Source organism: Gopherus flavomarginatus, chromosome 1 (assembly GCF_025201925.1).
Source record: "Gopherus flavomarginatus isolate rGopFla2 chromosome 1, rGopFla2.mat.asm, whole genome shotgun sequence".
NCBI lineage: Eukaryota > Metazoa > Chordata > Testudines > Testudinidae > Gopherus > Gopherus flavomarginatus.
Window position 1 is genome coordinate 113,522,198 of NC_066617.1, and position 25,652 is coordinate 113,547,849.

General features: G+C 43.9%; 1 protein-coding gene across 4 annotated transcripts in view; it reads right to left on the minus strand.

Moving 5' to 3' along the window:
• The window catches only part of DNM1L (dynamin 1 like), a 64,662-nt gene that overhangs the window by 22,515 nt on the left and 16,495 nt on the right, over positions 1-25,652 (minus strand). For 2 of the 4 annotated variants that reach the window (XM_050918500.1, XM_050918512.1), the window contains exons 2-7: positions 16,350-16,497; positions 7,811-7,849; positions 6,532-6,578; positions 4,944-5,015; positions 3,638-3,724; positions 2,328-2,490 (exon numbers count right to left, since the gene is read on the minus strand). In XM_050918500.1, coding sequence (XP_050774457.1) covers positions 2,328-2,490; positions 3,638-3,724; positions 4,944-5,015; positions 6,532-6,578; positions 7,811-7,849; positions 16,350-16,497 — 556 coding nt within the window. The remainder of the gene's footprint in view (positions 1-2,327; positions 2,491-3,637; positions 3,725-4,943; positions 5,016-6,531; positions 6,579-7,810; positions 7,850-16,349; positions 16,498-25,652) is intronic. The other 2 variants (XM_050918503.1, XM_050918524.1) reach the window with 1 other exon arrangement.

Here is a 25,652-nt window from a genome sequence, read left to right on the forward strand (position 1 = left end):
GAGCACTGTGCCAGCTGAGATGGGGTTAGAGTGAGAGAGAACAGGAAGTACTATGCTCACAAGCTTATAAGTTTTAAGTGTGAGCTGAAAGAAGAGAGCCCTGGTATATACCTGGAGCTAGACTTGACTTGTTTGCAGTTGTACAAGGGCTACGCTTGCAACACTACCACTATATGAATGGCTAGAAAAAAAAACTATTAATTTTATTCTGTACACAATGAAACAGATTTAACCAGTTTCTAAAGTATATGATCAGATGTTTCTCAAGGAAAATAAGAACTTTATATTTGGATATGAACATCTCTAAACCCAAATGTGGAAAGAAACCTGTGTAGATATACTGGATTTTCTTACTTCGTGAAATGCTTTAGAAACAAATAAAACTTACACTATCTTGGAGCCTTAACATCTTAAATAAATGTGTTAGTCTCTAAGGTGACACAAGTACTCCTGTTCTTTCTGTGGATACAGACTAACATGGCGGCTACTTTGAAACCTAGTGAACTAAGCACAGTTTGACTGGGTAAGTATTGGCATAGGAGGCTACTGCAGACAAACCAGGTGCTGCAGGAAGAGATAATTCAGTGTTCAGTACTGCCCCAAATCTATACTGATTCAGCATCTCAGCCCTGCATTAGCTATCGCTGAGCTGTTATTGTAAGGGCCATCTTTCAAATGCATGCAGATCAGAGGTCCTGACCACTGGTAGGCATTAAAAAAAATCCTATAGAACTTTTTGGAAGAATAAGGACGTATAATAATAGCTGCAGACCAGCACACGTGGTACAGGCCTCAAACCTTTAAGGCTGGGAATTATTGAACGTAGTCCTAGAGTTATATGCCTGATCATATGAACAAGGCAATAAATAAAAAGCAGGATCTGTTGCCCCGTCAGACAGCCCTAGTTCAAGGAAAGACCTAGGAGGAGGTTCTTCAACGGGGTTAAGAACGTGGGACCTCTGAATGGAGCCCCTGAGAGTACGTCTACACTGCAATTAGACATTTGCATCTGGCCCATGTCAGCTGACGCAGGCTCGCAGGGCTCAGGCTAAGGGGCTGTTTAACTGCAGTGTAGAAGTTCAGGCTTGGGCTGCAACACGAACCCTGGGACCCTCCTAACTCGCAGGGTCCTAGAGCGCAAATGTCTAGACCTCAATTAAGCAGTCCTTTAGCCCAAACCCCACGAACTCAAGTCAGCTGCCATGGGGCAGATGGGTGTGTTTAATCCATGTAGACACACCTTGAGGGCCTTTGCCTGAAGAGGCCCAAGCAGAGACTACGTTCCTGTGCCTGACACAATGGAAAGGGAAAAAATCCCAGACACCAAGGTGAAAAGTACTTGGGAAGCCACATTAGAAGGGTGAAATATTGAATATATTTTGTTTGATAATAAATGAAACCCCTGAACAGGAAAGAGAGAAGGGAGAAGAATTTTGTTGTGAACTTCAGCTCTGTGTTTGGGGACTTTGAGTTGGGCCTGAAGAAGAGGGCAAACCAAGGCAGGGTGGTACACCGACAGGTAAGGCAACTGCATGACAGGGTGTTAATCCCAGTGTCTTCGGATAATTTTAACTTGAGTAACTAGATTCACTGTCTCTACATATTTCTCCTCTAGGTTCAAGTAAATAAAATACTTTTAGCTATTTCAGTGGTTGTGAAAGTGATTCTCACATACATACAGTCAGCAAGTGTGTAGAGTGCTTTAGGACTCATTTGGCTCAGTCACTACATAAATATAAAATTAGTGTATATCCGCTGCTCAGAAGAAGTTCAAATCAGCAGACTTGCCAGACAAATACAGAGCACTGAAGTGGGCAGTAGCTGAAGACCAACGCTTCCAAATGTATTTTCTCCCTTTTGAGACTAGAACAGAACCATATGCAATAGCCAATTACTAACTGTAGAAGTATGCATTTTCCCTGCTACAAGACATACATTTTATTCCTCCAAAATTATAATCACCTGAGCAGGTCATACTCAGTGACAACTCTCATGAAAGCAGCCTTCTTCAATGCAATTATATTGCTTTGTAAAGAGCAGTGGACTACATGACCATATTAGAAGAGTAACAGGATCTGGACTGGCCTTGCCTGTGAGCCAGCAGGCCCTTAATTAATCTCAGCATTGTTAACAGCTTCCGAATCACACAAGATACAATTGGACAATGTTATTTGTTAAAATATAACAGCTGTTTCCTGAGAAAACCCACTAGTATGGAAAACAAATACCATTTTCTCCAGAACTTTAATTTGATTCCTATTTTTCCTAGGAAAATCCATTTTAAGAGAAATGCTAAAATGCAGGTTCCGGTATGTCTTGCTGCTTACCATCTGGATCTACCTCCCGTGCAATTTTAAGTGCCTCTGATGTAGCCATGTCTGTGTTGGCAGCTGTGACTGCCAGAATAATTGAATTTGGGTTACTAATGAATCGAAGGATTAGTTCTCTGATTTGAAGTTCAATGTCCTTAGGCTGATCACCTACAGGTACCTAAAGGGAAACAATATAGAACTCAAGGGGGGAATGAATCATGCAAATGCAAATCACACACTTCTCTCTATAAAAAAAAAACACAACAATATAAAATCAAATTTCTCTGGACTTTGAAACCAGGTTAATGAAGATACTATAAGAAAAGTACAAAAACATGAAAACGGTGCACAGTGAGAACCAAACCAAATACTCCAGCTTATTATGTTAATTTTGAGGAGATTTTCAAAGGAACAAATGGCAGTTCTGCCCCTAACCTGCACTGCAAGTCTAGGGAAGTTACGCACTTAACTGCCATAGGGGACCCAGAAAATAGCTCCCTTCCTGTAGAAAAAGTTACAGTTCAATAAAAAACTTTCATATGGGACCTGAATATTTCCTCCCCTTCAGGGCACTCTGTGTGTCCTTCAGAGCTCAGAGGGTTTCCTCCATTGTTTCCTTGCTTTACACAATTCTTCAAGCATCGCCAATTCTGTAAGATGGGGAGGTGTCATTTTGATTCTGCTCAATACTTACCTAATTAACTACAGGTGTTACTGCTGACACTAAAGTGCTACCTCTCCTATTAGCCAAGCATGCTGCCTCCACAACATTTCCAAGCCTCTTAGTGTACATCTACTCCGCAAAAGAAAAAAAAATCCCACAGCAGCAAGTCTCTGAACCCAGAAATACATACATGGGCTCATGGAGCTTGTACTGTAGTGATATAAATAGCATGTAGACATTTTGGCTCGGCCTCTAAAGCCCAACTCCCTTCCCAGTCTTCAGAGCCCAATCTCTAGCCCAAGCAGAATGTCTACATGTTTATCTTTAGAGTCGTAGTGCAAGCCCAAGTATGCAGACCCAGGCTCTGAGACTCGCTGCTGTGGTTTGTTTTCTGCAGTGTAGACATAATCTTTACAAGAAAACCCTCTTCCCTCAGTATACAGCACTACCAAAGATCCTAATTCTAATCATAAGATGGGGACACTTCATTTCAAAGCTATACAGAATTGCTGGTCAACTTGATGAACAATAACATTTTCTGTTTTTAAAGGGAATCTTAGATGATTTATCAAATAGTACAAAATGGTCAAAACAGAGGTAATTTTGCCCCTCAAAAATAATCTACCTGCAGCAAATCAAAAGGTAAAATTCAGTCTCTTACCTTTGTCATTCCTGGCAAATCCACAAGAGTCAGATTGACGACATTCGGTGAAAAAATTTTAAGGTGAATAGGTTCAGGACTGATCCCCTAGAAATACATTAAAATCACCAAGAATTAGAGTTAGAGGATTTGTTTACCTAGACATACCTCTCAGAAAGCCAATTATTTACTAAAATTAAACTCCTGCACCAGAGACCTCTACACAAGAATTTGTCCAGAAATAAAGTCAGTTTATCAATCAATTTCTGAGTGCATGCAATCCCGCTTTCTCCTACTTAATGGATAAAAAAAATGTCAGCCACGGCACATAGGCACATAAACATGGCTGCTGATTTTACAAGCTAAACAAAGTGTCGTACATATACATAAAGCTGTTTATATAAACACCATATGGGTTCGACCTAGGGAGGTGGAGGCCACTTCCACTTGTGGCACTATTACATAAACAAGTTTTGAAGCGAAGTCTGATACTCAGAATTCTGCCAGTATAATCATTTCATAGCAGTGTTAGTGTCACCTCAGACCTATGAACTACATGTGCTAGTGGATCCACTACATTATTTACTGTACACCGGAGTTGTATGAGTCTTTCCCAATGTTTAACCACCAGATTTTCTGCAAGTAGGATGGGGTGTTTGCCCGATGTCAGCCCCAAAAGGGCCAAGGAAGCTGAGAAAGGGGCAATCAGTGGCCATACATGAAAGGTTCGGCTGCCAAAGCAATTCCTGATTGGAAGACGGCATTCAGCTGAGCAGAAAATGGCTGCAGCAACCCTCTATACTTTAGAGAGGAAGAGAGGAAACCTAAGGAAAGAGTAGGATCCTGTGGTCCTGACCCTGAGAGAAGGGTGTACCAAGCAGAGAGATGGGCAGAGAAGAAAGCCTGCTGGAGATGAGTAGGAAGCAATCCACGGAGAAAAGGGACTGAGCAGAACTTGGCTACGTGGTGTAGAGTCCCTGGGCTGGAACCCAGAGTTGTGAGAAGGCCTGGGTTCCCCTACCAGGCACCGATGGAGTGGCATTGCCTGGACAGCAGGTCCACTGTGACTCTATACCCCAGAAGGGGAAACAACATAGTGACCTGGCAGGAGGGTTGAGTCACAAAGAGGAAGCTGCAGTCCCTGGAGTGAGGGAGGGGCTGTACAGCGAGAGAGAAGACAACAGGCTGAGACCCTGCAAAGAGAAGTGTCGAACCTGAAAGAGAGCTAATCCCCAGAAAAGGCAGGAAGAGGTGCCACCATCGAGTACCCCATGACAGTAAGGAATGATATTCTGTGAACTAGAGTTTGAGTTCATCTCATACCAACCTTATTATTTCCTGAAATCCTCTCTGTTTCGTTTTCTATTTCTTGTCGAATTTCATCAAAGTCTGTATAGAGCTGAAATACAGAAGCAAAAGTAACAAAGTCAGACAGCAATGTACTTACTGCATATATCTATGAGAGAGAGAGAGAGAGAGATATCTATATATCACCAAAATGTTCTTCGTGCCAACAAAGTGATAAATACTGTAAGTATGCACATAAAAAGCAAGAATCATCTTCAGCACTATTTTACAATGTTATCAACGTGAACATTAATAGCTGAAAACTCATTATTGAGTAATAACATTCGCCTTTTGTTACAATGGGCAGCAAGAGTTATTACTTGTTACCAAAATCTCATCAAGGGGAAAGATTTATCCACAATAAAATGTTTAAACTATATTAGTTTTATATCTAATAAAATTTTGTCTTTGAAGTTTTATCATGAGTAGGATACACTAACAACATGTTGCCCTCTGTATCTTTCAGGTACCCTGTTCTGCCCCCTGCCAACATGCCCTGCCAATCTTCCCTGGTCTGCCTCCACATTCTGCAACCACCTCTTCCTTCTTTAAACAAAACACCAGTCCAAAATTAGGTAGCACAGAGCTATGTCATCCAGTCTTCAGTCCTTCCTGGCTCCCCATCTCTGTATGTATCCCCTATCAGTCTCCATCTTTGGCTTTGCCAGAAGTTGTAGAAACAGTTTGGCATCAACAGCATATCAACTAATAGTTCAAAAATAATTTCATAACAGTGTTCTATAAACATGTGAAAAGATCCCTCTACATGAGTGGCCTAAGCCATAGCTTCAAGCAACACACAAAGAGGGGAAAAAAACACAATGACACAAAATACTGCATTCTGTCACACCTCTTCACAGCAAATTTCTTCTCCCTGACCCAAAGTACAGGGAGTCAAAACTGGGGCCCTCTTCAACCCACTCCAAAAAGATCCAAATCAAAATCAACAAGCAAGTCATCAAATCAAGGATGGCTTGCTTCAACCAAGGGAGATAAACTGTCCTTAACACAGGAAGACTCTTAAGCATTACAGTCCTTCACTGTTCACCACATGGCTGGGGAAGCTCCTTCTATTCCTTTCAATCCTCCTCCCACAGTCTTCCACTACTTTCCTCTTATCTCTCTGCTCAGTAAGTCTCTAGTTAACTCCTTCCCTGACTATCTTAATCTGGAGTAATAAAAACAATTTGTGATGGTATATGTACTTATCTTTGTAATTTCCACTCAATGCTTCACCAAAACACACTAAAAGCAAAGCCAACAATACATACGAATTTGGAATTTTTAAAGCCTAGCCATTCAAGCCAATACAGTGAGGACAAGCACTGTAGAAGAGAAACAACCCAGAGACACCATAACTTTAAACTTCCTTTTCTGAACTTAAAAAACCCACAAACTTCTCAAGAAAAAAGAAGTTCTACCTTGGCATGAAATGTAGCATGTGGAATTCATCCCTTTTAGGGGAAGCTGATGGTGGAGAAAGGGTTGGGATTGAACTTCAGGCTTATAATGGAAAGATACCTCACTTTAACTATGAAGGAGCTACTGTCACTCCACAATAAACATACCTTATTTTTGGTGTGAAGAAATTTACCCCATTCTTCAGCATCAATCCCTGAAAACAAAACCATTACATGAGTTAGAGAGGAAAAAAGTTTCATTTCAAGGACACCCTACTAAGAGCCTAAGTATCCTCGTGTCTTTTTCACATGAACAGTTTGTTGAAAACCAATATACATTTTCTTTTAAAGTAGCAGTAGAAATGCAAACATTAATCTACTTCCTACTGTAAGAAATTAAATGGCTTTAAATACATATACTTAACATTCTGCATCTCATTTCAAATGTTAATTTGTAGATCCGTTGCCTAATTTCCACTCTCTGAATAATGGATTTGATTAAAAGAATGACTCATTTTCCTATCCCAGAAGTCCCCAGAAATGCCCTGCTTATTTAAAGATCAGTTTGTGACTGAAAAAAAACAATTTTGCAACATCCTTTTTTGCATACAAGCAAGCATACATATAGTGCACTGTACAGAGATCAGATTACAGCTGAAAGAAATTGTTAGAAAAATCTGCTCAAGCAAAAAAAAAAAAAAATTAAGTAGAACACTTATGTATTGTTTAACAATGAAACCTTGGGGCAGAAGTCTTATAAAGCCCAATTCTGCCAGAGGTCAAGCATCCTTAGCCATATGGACTTCCATGTTGGCTGACAATACTCTGTGCTTCTTAGGACAGGCCCAAAACTAGCGAAGGAATCACAGAAGTGGCCACTTCTGTTATTGAGTGTACATAAGTGCAAGCTCCTACTAAAAAAAGTAAGTTTTAGTCACATCTGGAGACATCTGTATTCCCTCAACTAGATCTCCATTTTTTTAAGTGATGTTGCATTTCAGAAATTCACAGTTGCTCCATACAGAAATCAGTTCTAGAAAGGAACCAACAAGAACTCTGCTTACTACTTGCTCATCCAAATACTGCTTATCTAAAAGTAAGTACCATTCAGACTGTCTCATTCTGGTAGGAGTCCCAAAAGAAACTCACCTATACACATTAAAAACACATTATGTAACTAAAATGTTATGAAAGTTATATGATAAAGCAACACATCGCAAAAGAAAAGTTAAATCCATCCCTTAGATGCTAATGCAGAGCAAAGACAGAAATTACTGAAATTGAAAAAAAAGCCATAAGACCGACCAAAATAACCATCAGTCAACACAGTAGGCAGTGTGTTAAAGTAAAAGTGCAGTCAGCAATAAAGTAGCATGAAAACAGGTAGTTAGAACACATAAACATGCAGATAATGCGTAGGGACAACAAACAAGTGGCTAAAAGAAACCTTTAGTAAGGTGTCTTGGATTTTTCCATGTAGCAGGGTCTGCAGTTAAACAGAAACAGCATTGAATAAAGTTTAGTACTTGCCATTAAGTTTTACATAGCATTCTCTTTACCTTTCTGTACCAGACTTAGAGGGATTATAAAAGCATGCAGACAGACATGCATGCTATTCAATTATTAATGAAAATGCATAATGCATTATCACAATACACTGTAAACAGATCTTGAACACTCATCACTAAATGATACCTATTAATCAAATATACTGTCATGTCGTTTATGTGATGTCTTTATTATTGCTGTTCATCTCAGAATTACTGTTTTGAAGTATTTTGATTTCAAACACACAAAACAATGCCCTTTTCAACAGAGCAATCTAGGACTTCCCTTGATGAGAGTCATCTCTCACCCTGGATAAGCTATAAAACCTATTTGAAAACAAGGATTTGACATGTGTTTGTGTTTTTTTTTTTTTTACACATTGCTGGAGATGGCTAATGTTCTGTAGAGAGATTAACTTTTTGCTGCATAAATCACAGTTATGCATGACAACTTCCTGCACATCAATAAGAAACTCATGAAAATTAAAATAAGCAGAATACAATGGCCAGAAATCTGAGATTATATTTAAGAAGAAACAGTGCCAGGTAATTTAGACTTTAAAAATGTAGGTTTCAAAAACAAAGTTTATCCACATCTTGTAACTGCCTTTACACTAAGAAGGCTATTTCCTCACACCATCCTCTACTGGGAGCGGAAGAAGCCAACTAGGGTCATAAAATGCTGCCATCAGAACCCCAAGATCTTCTAGGTTGAGATGGGGACAGCAAGGACTTCCCAAAACAGTAACAAGCAGCACCACTCGTGCATGAAGAGACCCAGCTGGTCTCCCAGCTCTCCCTCTCCAATACTTTACAGTCCCTAAACACCAGTAGACCACTTCTTATTATCTGAAATTTAGACATTATTGTTCCTGTTTACTCATCCCTTCATTCCACCCTATAACAAACAAAAATAAAGAAATGGAACAAAAGAGAGACATGCCCAGCCACACTCTGAAGATGCTGTACCAGTTACTCCACCCTTTGTCTTTTTAGATGGTAAGTTTTTTTGCAGCAGGAACTGTCTTCCTTTGTGCTTGTACCAATTACAAAAGGGGGCCCCAAAACCTGACTGAGGCTTCTGCCTGCTACTGAGATATAAACAGCACTTGCTTCAGATATCACAAGGTCCTATATTTGGAGGCACTGATGTGAAAAGCTGATAAAATAATGTTGCTTTAGTAAACTTCAGATTCTAGATTCAGACTCTTGCTCCCATCTTCTGGCTCCATATTAACTGTCCAGTAAGACTGCAACATTTAACTTCCCACCTCAAATATTAAAACAGTAAAGGTTACTAAACTGATCCATCATACGTCCTCTTCCCCTATCCCATCCTCCCACAAAACGGATGAAGTTTAATTGTAAAAATGATTCTTAGCTGCAAGGCCAATTTAATAATTAATGGGGGCAGAAATTTAACAGAGCTCTCTCAATTGTTTTCTTTGTCCTGTAATTCAATAGAAAACAATGCATGCCACGAACATGTTATATGACTATCAACAAACAGAACTATTATGAGGTATTTGCTCTGATCAAACCAAGAACCCCTCTCAGATCTCAGTCTAAATGAGAGCTATGGAGATTGTGTCTCTGTCAGATATGATGATGTGAAAATACAGTGCTTACTCCCTCACTTCTAATGGAGTAGACTATTCTCTTTAGTTAATATATTTTCTGTATTTTGGGTTAGAAGCTCTTTGGAAGCTTCAAATTCTGTTCTACTGAATAGCAATCGTATTTACTGTCCCTTCATTTCAGTGAAGCAGTATGATTTCATGATGCACAGAAGCGACTCAAAAAATAGTTGCTCTTTGGTCTAGCACAAAAGAAAATCAGAAACATTGACAGTTACATGGTTCTTAGACTTATCCTCCCTACCAGAGTGCTGAGGATCAAACTCAAATACAGTAGGTAGGCTTCTTCAAGAGAAAAATTATATGGGCTCATTCTTCAGGTAAATCACACTGACTCTTGTCAAAGGATATCAAAATGAAATTAGCATCACTGGAAAGTAGAGGTTATTTCCAACTGCCTGTACAGTTGTCATGTCAATGTATTTACCTTCAACTTCTTTTTGAAAAACAATCTAGTATTGGGCACAATAATATTAAGATCTGAAAACAAGTACAATAGGTGACAATTCGGAAGTCTCTAAACTACAAAACAAGGGAGGAATTTTCTGGGTGAATATACCTATGCTGAAGATAAATTTCTGTTTATAAAAACATATGTATGAAGCCTCACTTTTGGAACCAAGATGTGCATGATTTATATACAAGCTTCAGTGAATAAAGCTCGTGTTAAAATGTTAAGTCAATATCAGCACAATACAAGGAGGCATTCAAATGAAAGCACAAGGAACCATTATGTCTTCTTACGTTTATGAGCATGAAGAGTTCATTAACAGTATGTTCAGAATAGTACAGTGCACTGGTGCAGAAACTGAAGACTTCTTGTGTAAGATTCAACTAGCAGAAAAATCTCCCTCCTTTAGGGATAATTTGTGTTTTTGATAGGCAAATATTAAGTTTGTTTTCCTCATTCTAATTAATTCAAATCAGGGGTGAACTATAATATTTTTTGCCCAAGCTAGTAATTTTTATTGACAATTCTGCAAGTTTAGTGTATTTTTTAAAAAATGGAAGCAAATATGTCAATTTATTTAATGACCGGATGCTAAAATATGCTTGAAAAACAGATTTCCACAAGAGCTCTGAAACAGAAACCAAGTTTACTAGGCTGGAATAACTGGAGCAGCTAAACCATTGTGGATAATATGAAATCCTTCTTTACTATACAATAAACGTCTAGCATTCCTGATTATCCAGCATTCTTGCAAAAATGTCATATGTCGCTATCCAATGCCCTGTCTGGGGATTGTGATATTATGGGTTGGACTTGTAAAATTGGTAGCTAGCCTATGACATTACCTGGCACTTTAACTTGTAACCAACTTAATCAACTACAGTCAAATGCCCCAGGGTTAGTTCCATGAAATGCACTTCAGAGTTAGACGTGTAGGGTTCAGATATGCAACTGTCCTTAGATTTATTTACAAACAGTATTGTATACACATACACAACTACTATACATCAGTTTTAGAAATATATACTTTCATCTTATTAGCAAGTGGAATACAATTCTAATTATTCTGAAAATAATCCATTATTTGCACTATTTTTGGAATTTTAAAAATGAACTACCAAGTTGTCCTAGTTCATTTGACAAAACCTTCACACTACATTTCAAAGCTAAAATGGTTCTTATAATTCTGCATATGCACTAGCACAATGATGTCAGTGGGAACACATTTAATTCTGAGAATAGCATTTGTTAGGGAACAGTATTAGAGGGCCAATAAATTAAGCATCAAATCACTCCTCTCCCCCACTGGTGTTTGTCATATGTTGTCATTCAGCTTCTGTCATAAACAGATAAGTAAGAGTTAATAGATCAGAAGTACTTCATCTCTCTTTTGCCTGTAAAGGGTTAAAAAGATCAGTGAGCCTGGCTGTTACCTGACCAGAGGACCAATCAAGGGATAGGATACTTTCAAATCTTGAGGGAGGGAAGTTTTTGTGTGTGGTGTTAGTTTTTGGTTGTTGTTCACTCTGGGGGCTCAGAGGGACCAGACGTGCAACCAGGTTTCTCTCCAATCTCTCCAATACAGGCTCTTATAAGTTCAGAATAGTAAGTACTAGGTAGATAAGGCGAACTAGGTTATGTTTGTTTTCTTTATTTGCAAATGTGTATTTGGCTGAGAGGAGTTTAATTTGTACTTGTATACTTAGGCTGGGAGGGTATTGCCAGTGTCTATAGCTGAAAGACCTGTAACATATTCCATCTTAAATTTACAAAGATAATTTTCACTGTTTTTTCTTTCTTTAATTAAAAGTTTCTTGTTTAAGAACCTGATTGTTTTTTTATTCTGGTAAGACCCCATGGGACTGGGTCTGGATTCACCAGGGAATTGGTAGGGAGAAAGGAGGGAAGAGGGAGAGAGAGGCTAATTTCTCTCTGTGTTAGGATTACTGTCTCTCTCAGGAAGAGTCTGGGAGGGGGATTGAGAAGGAGGGGAGAAGGTGCCTTTTCCTCTCTGTTTTAAGATTCAAGGAGTTTGAATCACAGTGATCTTCCAGAGTAACCCAGGGAGGGGAAGCCTGGGAGAGGGAACGGTGAGGGAAAGGGTTTACTTTCCTTGTGTTAAGATCCAGAGGGTCTGGGTCTTGGGGGTCCCCGGCCAAGGTTTTGGGGGGACCAGAGTGTACCAGGCACTGGAATTCCTGGTTGGTGGCAGCGCTACAGGTTCTAAGCTGGTAATTGAGCTTAGAGGAATTCATGCTGGTACCCCATCTTTTAGACGCTAAGGTTCAGAGTGGGGAATTATACCATGACAGCTTCATATTAATAATCTAGGTTTGGTGACAAAATTACACATACAATTCAAATTCCAGAGGGTATTTACCTGCCAGAATGTTTTTGGTTTTTTTTAAATGTAGGTCAAATTCTGGACTTCATCTTCTTAACAGTGTTTGCTTTATAATATCAACAACACAGATCCTCTGACAGCAGGCAGCTTTGACGTTGTATGAGAAACAACAGACCATGCTGACTCATTTAGGAAAGACTGCAGTATTACTGGCTGTAATTATATACAGCAGTATATAATTATGTAAATACTCAAAAGAAAGCAAAACAAGTTATTTTTTCCAAAAAAGAAATTTCTCTAAATCCCTAAAATTATTATAGGACAACTATGCGTAAGGACACTATGTAAAGATAAAGTTCATATGGTTATTCTTTATTTCATGTCATTTTAGTCCTTGAAGCTGGAATGAAAAAAAGACAAGCCTGATAATCATAATTAGCTACATATAGGTTTATATATATAGACAGTTGTTTATGTACTTATATCTAACACACAAATAGGGCCCTACCAAATGCGTGAAAAATGTGTCACAACCGTGAAATCTGGTCTCCCCCCATGAAATCTGTATAGTGTAGAGTAAAAGCACACAAAGAGACCAGATTTCATGGGGGAGACAAGCATTTCTCAAACTGGGGGTTCTTACCCAAAAAAGAGTTGCAGGGGGGATGGAAGATTATTGGGGGGGGGGTGGTATGTGTCCAGTGATGAGCTGCCAAAATATTAACAACTGGTTCCCTCCTCCTCACCCCATGAGGGGGTCGTGCACCACCCCCACCCCCCGGGACTCCTGCCCCATCCAACCCCCCCACATTCCTTGACACCTCACCCCCAGGATCCTGCCCCATCCACACCCCTTCCCTATCCCCCAACTGCCCTCTGCCGCCCCATCCAACCCCTCCTCTTACTCCTGATGGCCCTCCAGGACCCCTGCCCCATCCAACCACCCTTTCTCTCTATCCCTGACTGCCCCCCACCACCTCATCCAACCCCTGCTCCTTCCTGACTGCCCCCGGGACCCTTGTCCCCATTCATTCCCCCTGTTCCCTGCCCTCTGACTGCCCCGACCCCTATCCACTTCCCCAAAACCCACCGAACATCCCCTCCCTGCTCCCTTACCACACTGCCTGAGGCCCGGGCCAGAGCCGCTCGGCCGGCACCAGGACCAGCGCTGCGGGGCCCGACTCCCTGAGCCAGGCCGGAGCCCTCAGCCGGCACTGGGACCGGTGCCGCGGCGCCCAGACTCCCAGAGCCGGGCAGGCCAGGCGGGCACCGGGACCGGCGCCATGGGGCCCAGACTCCCTGAGCCGAGCCGACGCCACTCGGCCAGGACCAGCCCGAGCCGGGGGCCAGGGGCAGGGGGAGCCAGACTGGGCCGCGCACGCCGTGCCTCCTCCCAACCCAGTTTACCTGCCTGCTCCTTGTTTCAGGCTTCCCGCGAACATTTGATTCGCGGGAAGCAGAGGAGGGGGAGGAGAAGGAGCACGAAGCGTTCAGGGGAGAGGGGGAGGTGAGCTGGGGCCGGGTGGACAGCTGCCCAAGCCTTTGTTAAATTTAAAAGCATTTTTAGAACCAGTTGTCCTGAAACAACCAGTTCTAAAACGGCTTCTAAATTTAACAACGGGTTCCTGAGAACCAGTGCGAACTGGCTGGAACTCACCACTGTATGTGTCACAGTATTGCCACCCTTACTTTTTCGCTGCATTCAGAGCTGAGTGGCCAAAGACTGGCGGCTGTTGGTTGGGCGCTCAGTTCTGAAAGCAGCACCCTGCTAGCAATACCATACCATATCATGCCACCCTTACTTCTGTGCTGCTGCCTTCAGAGCTGAGCAGCCAAAGAGGGGCAGCTGCTGACTGAGGGCCCAGCTCTGAAGGCAGCAGCGCAGAAGTATGGGGGGCAAAACCATACCAAACCATCCTTACTTCTGCACTGCTGCTGGCAGTGGCTCTGCCTTCGGAGCTGGGTTCCTGGCCAGTAGCTGCCGCTCTCAGGCCACACTGCTCTGAAGGCAGGGCCACCGTCAGCAGCAATGCATAAGTAAGGGTAGCAGTACCACAACCCCTCCCACCAATAACCTTGCAACCCACCCCGCCCACACCAACTCCTTTTTGGAGTCAGAACCCCTACAATTATAACATCGTGACATTTCAGATTTAAATAACTGAAATCATGAAATTTACTATTTTTAAAATCCTGTGACCTTGCAATTGACCAAACGGACCGTGAATTTGATAGGGCCATACCCATAAAGAAAGGTATCTATTGAAAAGCGTCTGTGTATTTTGCTTTAGTGTTTGTCCCTGCTTCTTGGAGCATCCGTGCAGTTTGTTTGCACCTTGGTAAAGAAATTTTAACTTAGCTGATAGAAGCCATAAAGCTCTGTCCATTCCAATCAGATGAGCCTACCTTACTCTGAAAATGAAAAATATAGATATACAACTTGGCACATATGTAGTGGCTTTCATCCAAAGATCTCAATGGGCTTTATACCATAAATATTTATTTATTCATCTTCCCTGTGCAGTAGGTGCCATTATCCCCATTTTACAGTTGAAAAGACTGAAGCCCAAGGTCACAGGAAATTTGTGACAGAGCTGAGAACAGAAGAGATGCCTACAAACTCCTAATACTCTGTCCTAGTCTACAAAACCATCTTTTCTACCCTTAATCTTGCAGACTAGGACAAAAACTAGTAATTAGCATGCATCTCATTCTACAGTGCATGAGATGAAAGCAGTTCAAAGGGTACCAAAACATTAAGTTCAGATAAAACACAAACAATGTGAAATTAAATTTCACAGATACTTTAAAGAAACCAAATGTGTTCTATGGTTCTATTTTAATATTCATATACCTCTCAGAGTCCATCCTTGTCAATTAGTTTATTGTGCTGTGTGTTAAAAGCTTTTAACTTTTATACATTGGATTTGTGTTTTCTGTCACTTTCAGGAACAATGGCATTTGGAGCTGGAACACATTCAAGGTTCTCCGGCGCTTAATGGTAATTTTTCAAGAACCAAAAGATACAAGAAGTATATTAATAAAACAAAACAAGTAACAGACTTCTAGAACCTTGATTGAATATTTTCAGGAATCTGTTCTGAACTAAAGGTTTTAAAAGGAACTTTATTTAAATTCAGGAAAAAGTAACAATTTTAGTATATATATATTTAAGTTTCTCATGCCATCAGAAGTGTATGTGTTTTCACTGTTAAATGGAAAGATTTTTTGCTATGATTGATTAATTCTAGTGGCCTCACTCTTACATAGACTAAGAGTATTACTTCATGCAAAGTGAAACTGTTCCAACTTCCAGCAGGCAATTGAGGTGACACTCTAGATCTGCTAACGGGTAAGGAGTCGCCACTAAAAGAGACTAAAGTTTTAGACTAGATAAGATTTAGAATAATCTAAATCATCCTGCTTTTCTATGGCTTAGAATTTCTCAATACTGCTTAGTAAAATGATAGCAATAAGCCACTGGAGGTTCCAATTAAGTTTTAAACTAATAAAGGTTTGTTTTCGTCATCCCCAGCCAACTATTTTTTCCAGTGTACATACATACTTTAACTCCTCTCTACAGTCATGCACTTGTTGGGGAGGTTTTATTTATCAGCACGAACAGAGAACATAAGCAAAAATGCTCTGCACACCCTATGCAATCACTACCAGTCAGATACCGTAATACTCTCTTCTCACAGGTGCTCACTGAATACAAGGGAGAGAACAAAGGTAAGACTAAAAATATGAAATTCAGAAAAACTATTGAAAAAATCAATTAGCCTAACTGCCAGAACTTTTGCAGCTTCTGTTGTATGGGAAGCATAGGTGGTGACAGTGGCTATGTTTTCTCAACACAATTGTATGTATAAAATAAGCCTCAGAGAAATAAGAAAAAAAGTTGGTTTTTTTTTTTCCCACAGAAAGGATAGAAATATCATGAGGTATTTTCTTTAAAGACAACTACATAAACATGAAGATTAAAATCCCAGTTGGATCACTCTTACCATTTTCATCTCCAGATGTTTTCCGACGATCCTCTGGTGAAACATGCACCAGCTGCAGAATAAGAGGTCTCCGGGTGATAATTCCAGTACCTCTTGGGAGTAGATCCCTCCCCACAAGGCTTTCCAGCACTGAACTCTTTCCACTGCTCTGAAAATTGAAACACATCTGTGACTTTCTTATATACCTATTATTGCAATGCTGTAATATTAACCTTTTAATAATTTATTTTCTTTAAAGGAAAACAAATGCCTCCACAGATTGTATTCATTTGTTTCACCAACCTTGAAGTAGCAACTTACTGGGCTTAAGAAAATATTCTGCATTTTTTTTTTAGCACTTTCCATCCAGAGATCTCAAACCACTTTAAGACCATTAATCTTCACAACAAGCTTTTGGAAATAACTGAAAAGTTGTTTAATTATACTTTAATTTCTATATTCTTTTTATCTTCTGGGGTGACTATTTTGTTACATCTTACAGTAACACTACAATGAGTAACAGTATAGTAGAGAGTTAATTTTCCTGGCTACACCATGATGAAAACATTCAAGTGTCACTGAAAAAGACGTTTTGCATTTGGGTACTTGTCCTTTCTACATCGATACAGTAAATCTTTCACATGAAAACAAGTACCCCAAGTAGAATTTTGCACAGTTATTGTACACTTCTTGGCAGATAACTCCACGGATTGCAAAGCTGATGCATCTTGCCTATAGGACAATCAACCAGCAGCTGCTGACACAACACAGCAGTTAAGATATACTTTCACTGAGGCCTGGTCTACACTGGTGGGGTGGGGAGGGAAGGGAAGATCAACTTAAGTTACGCAACTTCAGATACTTGAATAACGTACCTGAAGTCAACGTACTTAGATCTACTTATCGCAGTGTCGACTGCGGATGCTCCCCCGTTGACTCCGCCTCTCACTCTGGTGGAGTACCAGAGTCAACAGGAGAGCACTCAGTGATTGATTTATTACATCACCACTAGACGCAATAAATCGAACCCTGCTGGATCGATTGCTGCAGAGGTAAGTGTAGACATGCTCCTGTTGATTACAGATTGCTCTCGCCCCTTGCTCCACCGATATGGCCACCAGGTGCCCGTTATCTACCGGGTAATGAGCGTTGGAATAGGGCGGAGGTTCGATCACTGGATGCCCCGGGGGGGGGTGACAAGTGCCCAAGGGCAGTGACGGGGATAACGCAAGCAATCAGGCGTAGTGTTAAAAATTAAGGATTTATTAAAGGAGTCACAGATAAGGATAAGGGATAACACAATTAGTTACAGCTTGGGCTTACAATATAATACTAGAACAAATAACACAAACACTACAATTACAAATAGAAGTTGGCCCTGGTATTTTTCTAAGTCCCAGTAATTATTCAGGTCGTCCCAGGGGTTAATAAAAGTGATATTGGTGCTGTTAGTACTCATAAATGCAGCAACTAATCTTAGTAGACACAAATTGCTAGGCTCAACTGGTCCCCCTTGCGTTCAAGGTTTCCTGGTCAACGGGTTTCCCCTAGCAGGAGCCTTGGGGCGGCTGGAACCAGTCTCTGCCTCTTATCTAACACACAGATGTACAGATATCCTTAACAACTAATTATACTTACACATACAAACCACAAAAGTTTCATTACGGCCGGCAAGCAGTCAGGCTCTGGGGAATGCGTGAGCCAGGAGAGAGCCAGGTTGATCAATTCTGGATACGGTTCGACGGGAATTCGAGTTCTCTCTCCCCCCGTCCCCAGGAGGGGGTCAGGAATATATAGCGAATTTTTCGTCATAATTTGTGATAAGCCAATTGTGGGGTCGCGAGTGGCTTATGCCCATACAAGGGAGGCAGTCGGGCCCCTACATCCTTACCCAGGTAGCAACCGTCGTGAGGGGAACTTCGTCCCTTCAGACCGGCTGACCACAAGGCTGCTTTTCCTGTTACAAGTTCTGCTTTCCAAGCAGCTACATGATCAGTGGCAGCTATGGGGGCTGGGGGAAAAATCCGTTGGGGGTGGAGGCCGGGGCACTAGCTGCCTGGCCCTAGGGCCCAACTTGGGGGTCCAACATGCCCCCATGCTCCGGCCGACAACACCCAACGTACCTAAACCTCAGTGTCCGAGTCAGCGTCCGCTCCTACGAGCGGATGCGTCTCAGTGGCCGAGGCAATAAGGGCACTTCCCACCATCCGCCGAACACAGGCCTTAACAAAAGCACACCCGAGGCAGAGGAGGCAGAGGCCCACCACGAGCGACACCAAAAGGGACTGAAAATAAGCCTTATAGGCACCAAGGCCCAGCCACTCCAGCCATGACCAGAAGCGGAAGGTCTCTCTGGACTCACGCACAGCAGTTCCCAAGGCCTGAAGGTCATCAATCACTTCACTTAAGTTTCCAGAGATAGAAGAAAGAGAGATACAGCACTTATCTTTAAACTGCGGATACATAGATATGAGGGTTTCACAAAAATCTCGTGATTGTAACAAAAATTGTATCATTAAGCGATTTTGAAAAGAATACTCTGCTAATTCATCTAACCGCTGATTAACTAAGCTGAAGCCCCGTGCAGTGGTGTTAGCTAGCGTTTCAATAGCCAATGATTGGAATAATACTTGCTCACGCAATAACATATATCCCACGGGGTTGAATGAAACCGCTGAAGATACTACAGAGGATAACGCACCCTTTGCCCTCTCCCACCATCCCCAAGAACGTCGAACCCGCCCGGCCGAACTGGGCTGCCGGGTCTTGACATAAAGACCACCCCCTTTTATTAGGATAGACCCGATGGTACATATACCTTTGGGATTGGGGGGGAGTGCTGCAAAGGCCGTCTCGCCACATAGCCAAAAGTGACCGGGTCTTAACTTATTTAAAACCCAACTAAAATAAAAATAGGTGTGCCTAAGAGGGTTAAAGAAGTCACTAAAGGGTGGGTCCATGACATTTATTTCCACGACAGTTTTATTGGTTATCGGCAGGGGGGTGTCCTGATTCATAACAGCGTTGCCGTGGGATACGTTGTCATAGATAAGGGTTTGGGAACAGTTTGGATACGTGCCTACCCAGTAGGGTGAGTTTGACCGGCCTCGTCGTCCCTTATTGCCATAAAACACCCAACAGTGGGACGCCATGGGTCTCTGTCCGGGTGACAAGGGGAGTGGGCCTAGATAACGTGCCGAAGTTTTATTAAAAATAGGAAAGACACGGGGGGAGATGGGGTTAAAATAATCATTTATACAACCTGTCCACTGCACGATAGGGAGCCACTGAGCAAAGGAGGAAGAACAATTAAGGGGACTATTAATACTACTAAAGTTAAACACTAATGGCAATAAATCAAACAAAGGCCTATTTACAGACAGCCTATTGGAACATGCAAGACAGTTGTCAGGTGTCAGTGAGGATAAGTCGATGTTTCCTCCCAGGACTTCTTGGATCCAATAGGCCGCGAACATAAGCTTATGGGCGTTCTCATCTACAGGATACGGCTGTCCTAGGTTCCGCGGATCGGGGCCCTTCTGGTTGTCGTCCCGTTTTCCTGCTGCCATTGCGAGCTGCAAGACAAACAGAAGGCGGCCTTATTGGCCCCCGTTAGTTCGTTCCTGACTCGGAACGCTTGCTTATCCAGTTATGATGGACCAAGGTGTGGGTGCCCCGGGCATTCACAATCGTGTAGGTATTAGGATATTTACCTATACTTACAATTTGTGCAGCGTAGGGTTCTCGGTGACCTGAGGCCTGTGGCTCAGCCACCCAGACTAGTTGGTCAGGCTGATATACGGGTGTCCAGGGGCCTCTAGGTCTGGGGCTGATTTCAGGCCAACGAGAATAGTTTGCATTGAGAGAGATTAGAACCTGTGGTAATAGTGCACTCCAACCCTTATAGTCAGCGTTGGGATTAACTGAACGAATCATGGTTTTCAGAACCCCGATTTTCCGCTCTACAACACCATTACTTTCGGGGTGATACTTTAAGTGAATATGGAGGGAAGCCCCCCATCCCAGCACTAATGCTTCAAAACGTTTGCTGGTAAACGGGGGTCCTCCATCTGCTTGAACTTCGGAGGGCACACCCCATGCTGCGGCTACCTGTTGCAGTGCCCCAGCCACAGCCGCAGCCGTGGTGGTATTTAGAGGGATACAGTGAGTTTGACGGGAGCCCAAATCTACCACTACCAGAGCCTTTGGGTGGCGACGGGCTCCAGGCAGGGGTCCCATTAAATCTATTTGCCACACCGCGCCAGGAGGGAAATACTCCGCAGCGTACGCCCACCGCTCATAACGTGGGCGGTTTTGGGACTTGATTTGTGCACACTTAAGGCAGGACTGCACGATTCTTTCACAGTCCTGCCGCCGTACCTCAGGTTTTCCCTGAGCACCTAGGGCTAACTGATTATATAGGCGGCCGCTAGGCAAATGCCCCCAATCCTCATGAAGCCATTGGAGGAATGGGTCGGTGTTAAGCTGGGGCTGCTGCCCCAGGCACACTTGGGGTGCTTGAATTTCCCTCATTTTGTGATCCAATTCAGAGTGGAGGGGGTTAGAGTCAGGACGATGTGATGGGCAATGGGTTATAAACCAGGGCCGGGAGAACTTACGTATGAGGTCAAAAATAGTCTCCCACAGGGGCATAAACGCTGTGGGGTTAGCCTCTCCCGTGAGGATGCTGAGACAAAATTGTGAGTCTATACCCAATACAACCTGATCAGAAACAGAATGGGCCTGGGTAACATGCTGGGCAGCGAGAAGGACCCCATGAACTTCGCTCTGCTGGGCCGATGAACCCGGGGGAAGGAGATCAACCTGAAAGTGGTCGCATTTAGCACAGAGGACTCCTGCCCGGGGGGTCGGGGAAGTGCCCCCGTCGGACACAATCCAGGGGTCATATTTTGTTTCTATACACAAGGGCTCCGAGGCTGCTGGGAATCGGACATCGTTTGGCAGCGATTTAAGCGTCCATTCCCGCCACGTGATTTCCCCCAAATAACACAGCTGTTGCCAAGTTAGGCTGGTCCCGTGAAAACTGGGGGGGGGCAGGCGCGTGAGCCAAGGAATAAGGTGTACCTCGGGGCCTATCAGGGTCCCTTTACTAGATAGCGGGGCCCAAATGCGTGCCTCGCCTGCGGCTAGTAACATAAGTCCTATGGGTCCATATCGATACTGAGGACCCTTGAGCCGTCGGGCCCAGTTATAAACCGGTTGCCCATCTTGTGATACCGAGTACCCATAGTGATGTTGTGTAAAGAAAAGGGTAATGGTAAAAGGTGAATCCCTTTTATATCGCGCTAGCCGTGGGTTGGAGGCAAACCAGGTGGCTATGTGTTCCAAGCTTTTTTGGGCCTCAGGACTCCATATTTCCCGTTTCCGTTTGGACGAGAGGGGTTCCTGGATCGTTTCCAGGTCTACAAGGTGTTTATCTGGGATGAAGTGTCGGTGATAATTAATCAGGCCTAAAAGTCTCTGCAGTTGCTTTTTATTCTCGGGTGGGTCTTTAACCCAAGGGTCTAAAATTCCCGAGGTGGGTTGGCCACAGTTATAAGGGTCATAATGTTGGCCTAAGAAGGAGAAGCTTTGAGAGGGCACGAGGTGGCTTTTTGCCTCATTAATTCGCCACCCATTGGCCTTTAGTTCGGCTACCACGGTATTAGTTACGTGTTGGACTATGTGGTCGTTGGGTCCAATTATAATTATGTCGTCCACATAGGCCAAAATGGTGGTGCCCCCAGTGGCTTCTACCCCCTTTAAGGTTTTTGCAAGAGCGGACGTGGCCAAGGTGGGGGAATTACAGAATCCTTGAGGGCACACCTTCCACTGGTACTGTGCGCCCTGAAAAGCGAAATTTAGGATTTGGGGTTTGTCCTCCAATGGGATTTGATAGAACATATCCTTTAAATCTAGGGTGCAGGCCCACCTTCCACTGGCATCGCTTAGCTGTTGCCGTATTTCTGGAATGGTGGCTGGGCCTGCGAATGGGAGGTGTCGGACTCGGCTATTTGCCTGCCTATAGTCAATTACCAATCGAAATTCAGAGGAGTTGCCGGGCTTGGGGATACCCCAGCCGGGAGATAGATAGTTTGACGCGATCGCCTGTGATATCCGTCCCTCCTTTAACAACTGGGCGAGCAGTTGCTTAATGAGGGGGATGCCTTCAGGCTTCGTGGGAATGGGGGAAAATTTCCATGAACTGTCATTAACAAGCTCGGGGCAATAAGGGGGGGGGGCTTCGGGCGACAGGGTGACAGGCAGAGCCTGACAGACTTGTTTTTGTAATCGCAGTCGTTTTATATCCCCAACCCCCAGCAAATTTGTTCCCCCCAACAAAGCCTTAACTTTTCGCTTATACCCCTTATGAATCAGAGTAAAGGTGACTACAGGCTTTTCTTCAATACTGTTAAGACCCTGAATAAACATAGTAGAACTTGTGGATACATGGGGTACATCGGATTTTATAACGGAGATTTGAGCTCCGGTGTCCAACAAAAAAGATACAGGGGTATAAGGGGGTTTGGGACCGGCTACCAATAGGGTGTGATATGGTCGATCATCCCAAGTCTCTGTGGAGGCCGGGGCGCACCCGGCCTCTACTCGTTTTTTGTTCTCAAATAGTCGTCCCAGTCCCTCCATCCTAACTGTCTCCCCAAATCTAGCTGCTGGGTATCAGACATTTTCCGCAGTGCCTCCTTGGGGATCCCCTTATGTAACAGGAACCCAAAAAGTGCTCTTTCAGCCTTAGTTCGTTCAGGGTGTTTAGACTGACCCTTGTTAACAGGGCTCTCAGCTGGAAGGGCTGAAATGGGGTCCTTCGAGGCTGGTGGCATTCGAAGCCGGGACATGACTTCATATAAGATAATAAGGGGTTGCCCAACCCAACCATGGAGCAGCAGGGTCCCCCCTGTGTCAATCGGTGGGGCGCCTTCTACGGCCATGTCCACTGCGTCCCGGTTGACCGGAATTTGAGTGGGGTCTGCGACAAAAATAAAGGGGAAGCCCGACTGGAGCTGTTGCGGGTTTAAATTTAACGGCGTCGCTTGTGGGTCCCACGTTAAGATGGACGCTCCGGCAATGGCCCATATAACTTCGTGGGGGGTGTTTATGCTGCCAGGGGGAATATACATGCCCTTAAAACTTCCCTTCATTGTTAGGGCGGCCGCGGCTGGTATAGTAAGCGGCCAGACCCCATTTCCTAAGAGGTGATGACCCGGGAACCCTGACGACCAATTAGACGTTTTGGCCAGAACAGCGGCCTCCTCCTTATCCACTACCTCCGCCCCATAATCCAGAGCCAGACGACCCAGCCATATTAGGGGTGCCTCGCCCTCCCTGCGCCTCGTGTCTGCTAAGAATTCCTTCAACTCCGCCTTAGTGCGAGTTCGAAGCTCGGTGGTCGTAACCGTCTGGCCTGTATTAGAATCCAACTTACTTTTGGTGAGAACAACGGGCATTGCCTCTATCTGCCCCTCCTTCTCAGGCGCAGGTGGGGCTGAGGGGAGTGCGGGGTAAATTAAAGGGGAAGGGGGGTCTTCATAGGGGGGTGGGCTTTTACTAGTCTGACTCCCGTCCTCCTGCTCTTTTTCACTTATCTCACATTCTGCGCTGTCAGTGCTGTTAGCAGCGGCTTGTTTAGCAGCAAACATAGTGCTTCCATGAAGGACCGCGCAGAGGTCCAGCGCCTTATTCAGTGCGCTGAACAAGACCGTGGACACGTCCTCTGACTTATACTCGTCTGGTCTAAGTTTCTTTGTTCGCCTGGTCTGTTCTAATTCCTGCACTAACTGGACTAGCAACCCATGGGCAGGATCACCCGGCTGTACCCGGGGCGGGGGTATGAGTTTGGAAACGGTGGCCCCGGATCTTTTTATGATACGGCTACACTCCTTCCAAATGCCCAACGGTGTCTCGGTCCGACTAGTCTCCGCAACCCCCGTGCACTGGGGCTGCAGGGAGCTATCGGCCGGCTGACATTTAAAGGTGGGATGGCAATGGAGGAGACATCCTACGGCGGGCAGGGTTAATGAGGTCGTATAGCTTTTTGACCCTGACCCTGACTCTATAATACAAACCCAGTCTAGGGTGGGCTTCGCAGACTGTCTGCTGGCCACTTGGTGAAATTGCAGGTGTTGAAATTGCTCGAGCTCAGATTGCTCACGGTCCCCACTACACCACGGGCACTGACCCTCCCGAAGGCATCCTGTTCGTGACGCCATGTTGATTACAGATTGCTCTCGCCCCTTGCTCCACCGATATGGCCACCAGGTGCCCGTTATCTACCGGGTAATGAGCGTTGGAATAGGGCGGAGGTTCGATCACTGGATGCCCCGGGGGGGGGTGACAAGTGCCCAAGGGCAGTGACGGGGATAACGCAAGCAATCAGGCGTAGTGTTAAAAATTAAGGATTTATTAAAGGAGTCACAGATAAGGATAAGGGATAACACAATTAGTTACAGCTTGGGCTTACAATATAATACTAGAACAAATAACACAAACACTACAATTACAAATAGAAGTTGGCCCTGGTATTTTTCTAAGTCCCAGTAATTATTCAGGTCGTCCCAGGGGTTAATAAAAGTGATATTGGTGCTGTTAGTACTCATAAATGCAGCAACTAATCTTAGTAGACACAAATTGCTAGGCTCAACTGGTCCCCCTTGCGTTCAAGGTTTCCTGGTCAACGGGTTTCCCCTAGCAGGAGCCTTGGGGCGGCTGGAACCAGTCTCTGCCTCTTATCTAACACACAGATGTACAGATATCCTTAACAACTAATTATACTTACACATACAAACCACAAAAGTTTCATTACGGCCGGCAAGCAGTCAGGCTCTGGGGAATGCGTGAGCCAGGAGAGAGCCAGGTTGATCAATTCTGGATACGGTTCGACGGGAATTCGAGTTCTCTCTCCCCCCGTCCCCAGGAGGGGGTCAGGAATATATAGCGAATTTTTCGTCATAATTTGTGATAAGCCAATTGTGGGGTCGCGAGTGGCTTATGCCCATACAAGGGAGGCAGTCGGGCCCCTACATCCTTACCCAGGTAGCAACCGTCGTGAGGGGAACTTCGTCCCTTCAGACCGGCTGACCACAAGGCTGCTTTTCCTGTTACAAGTTCTGCTTTCCAAGCAGCTACATGATCAGTGGCAGCTATGGGGGCTGGGGGAAAAATCCGTTGGGGGTGGAGGCCGGGGCACTAGCTGCCTGGCCCTAGGGCCCAACTTGGGGGTCCAACAGCTCCAAGACTGCACAATCCTAAATTCCCTCTGCGTGGCATTTCCCTCTGCAGAACTTGTATAAGAGGTTTGTAGAAGTGTAA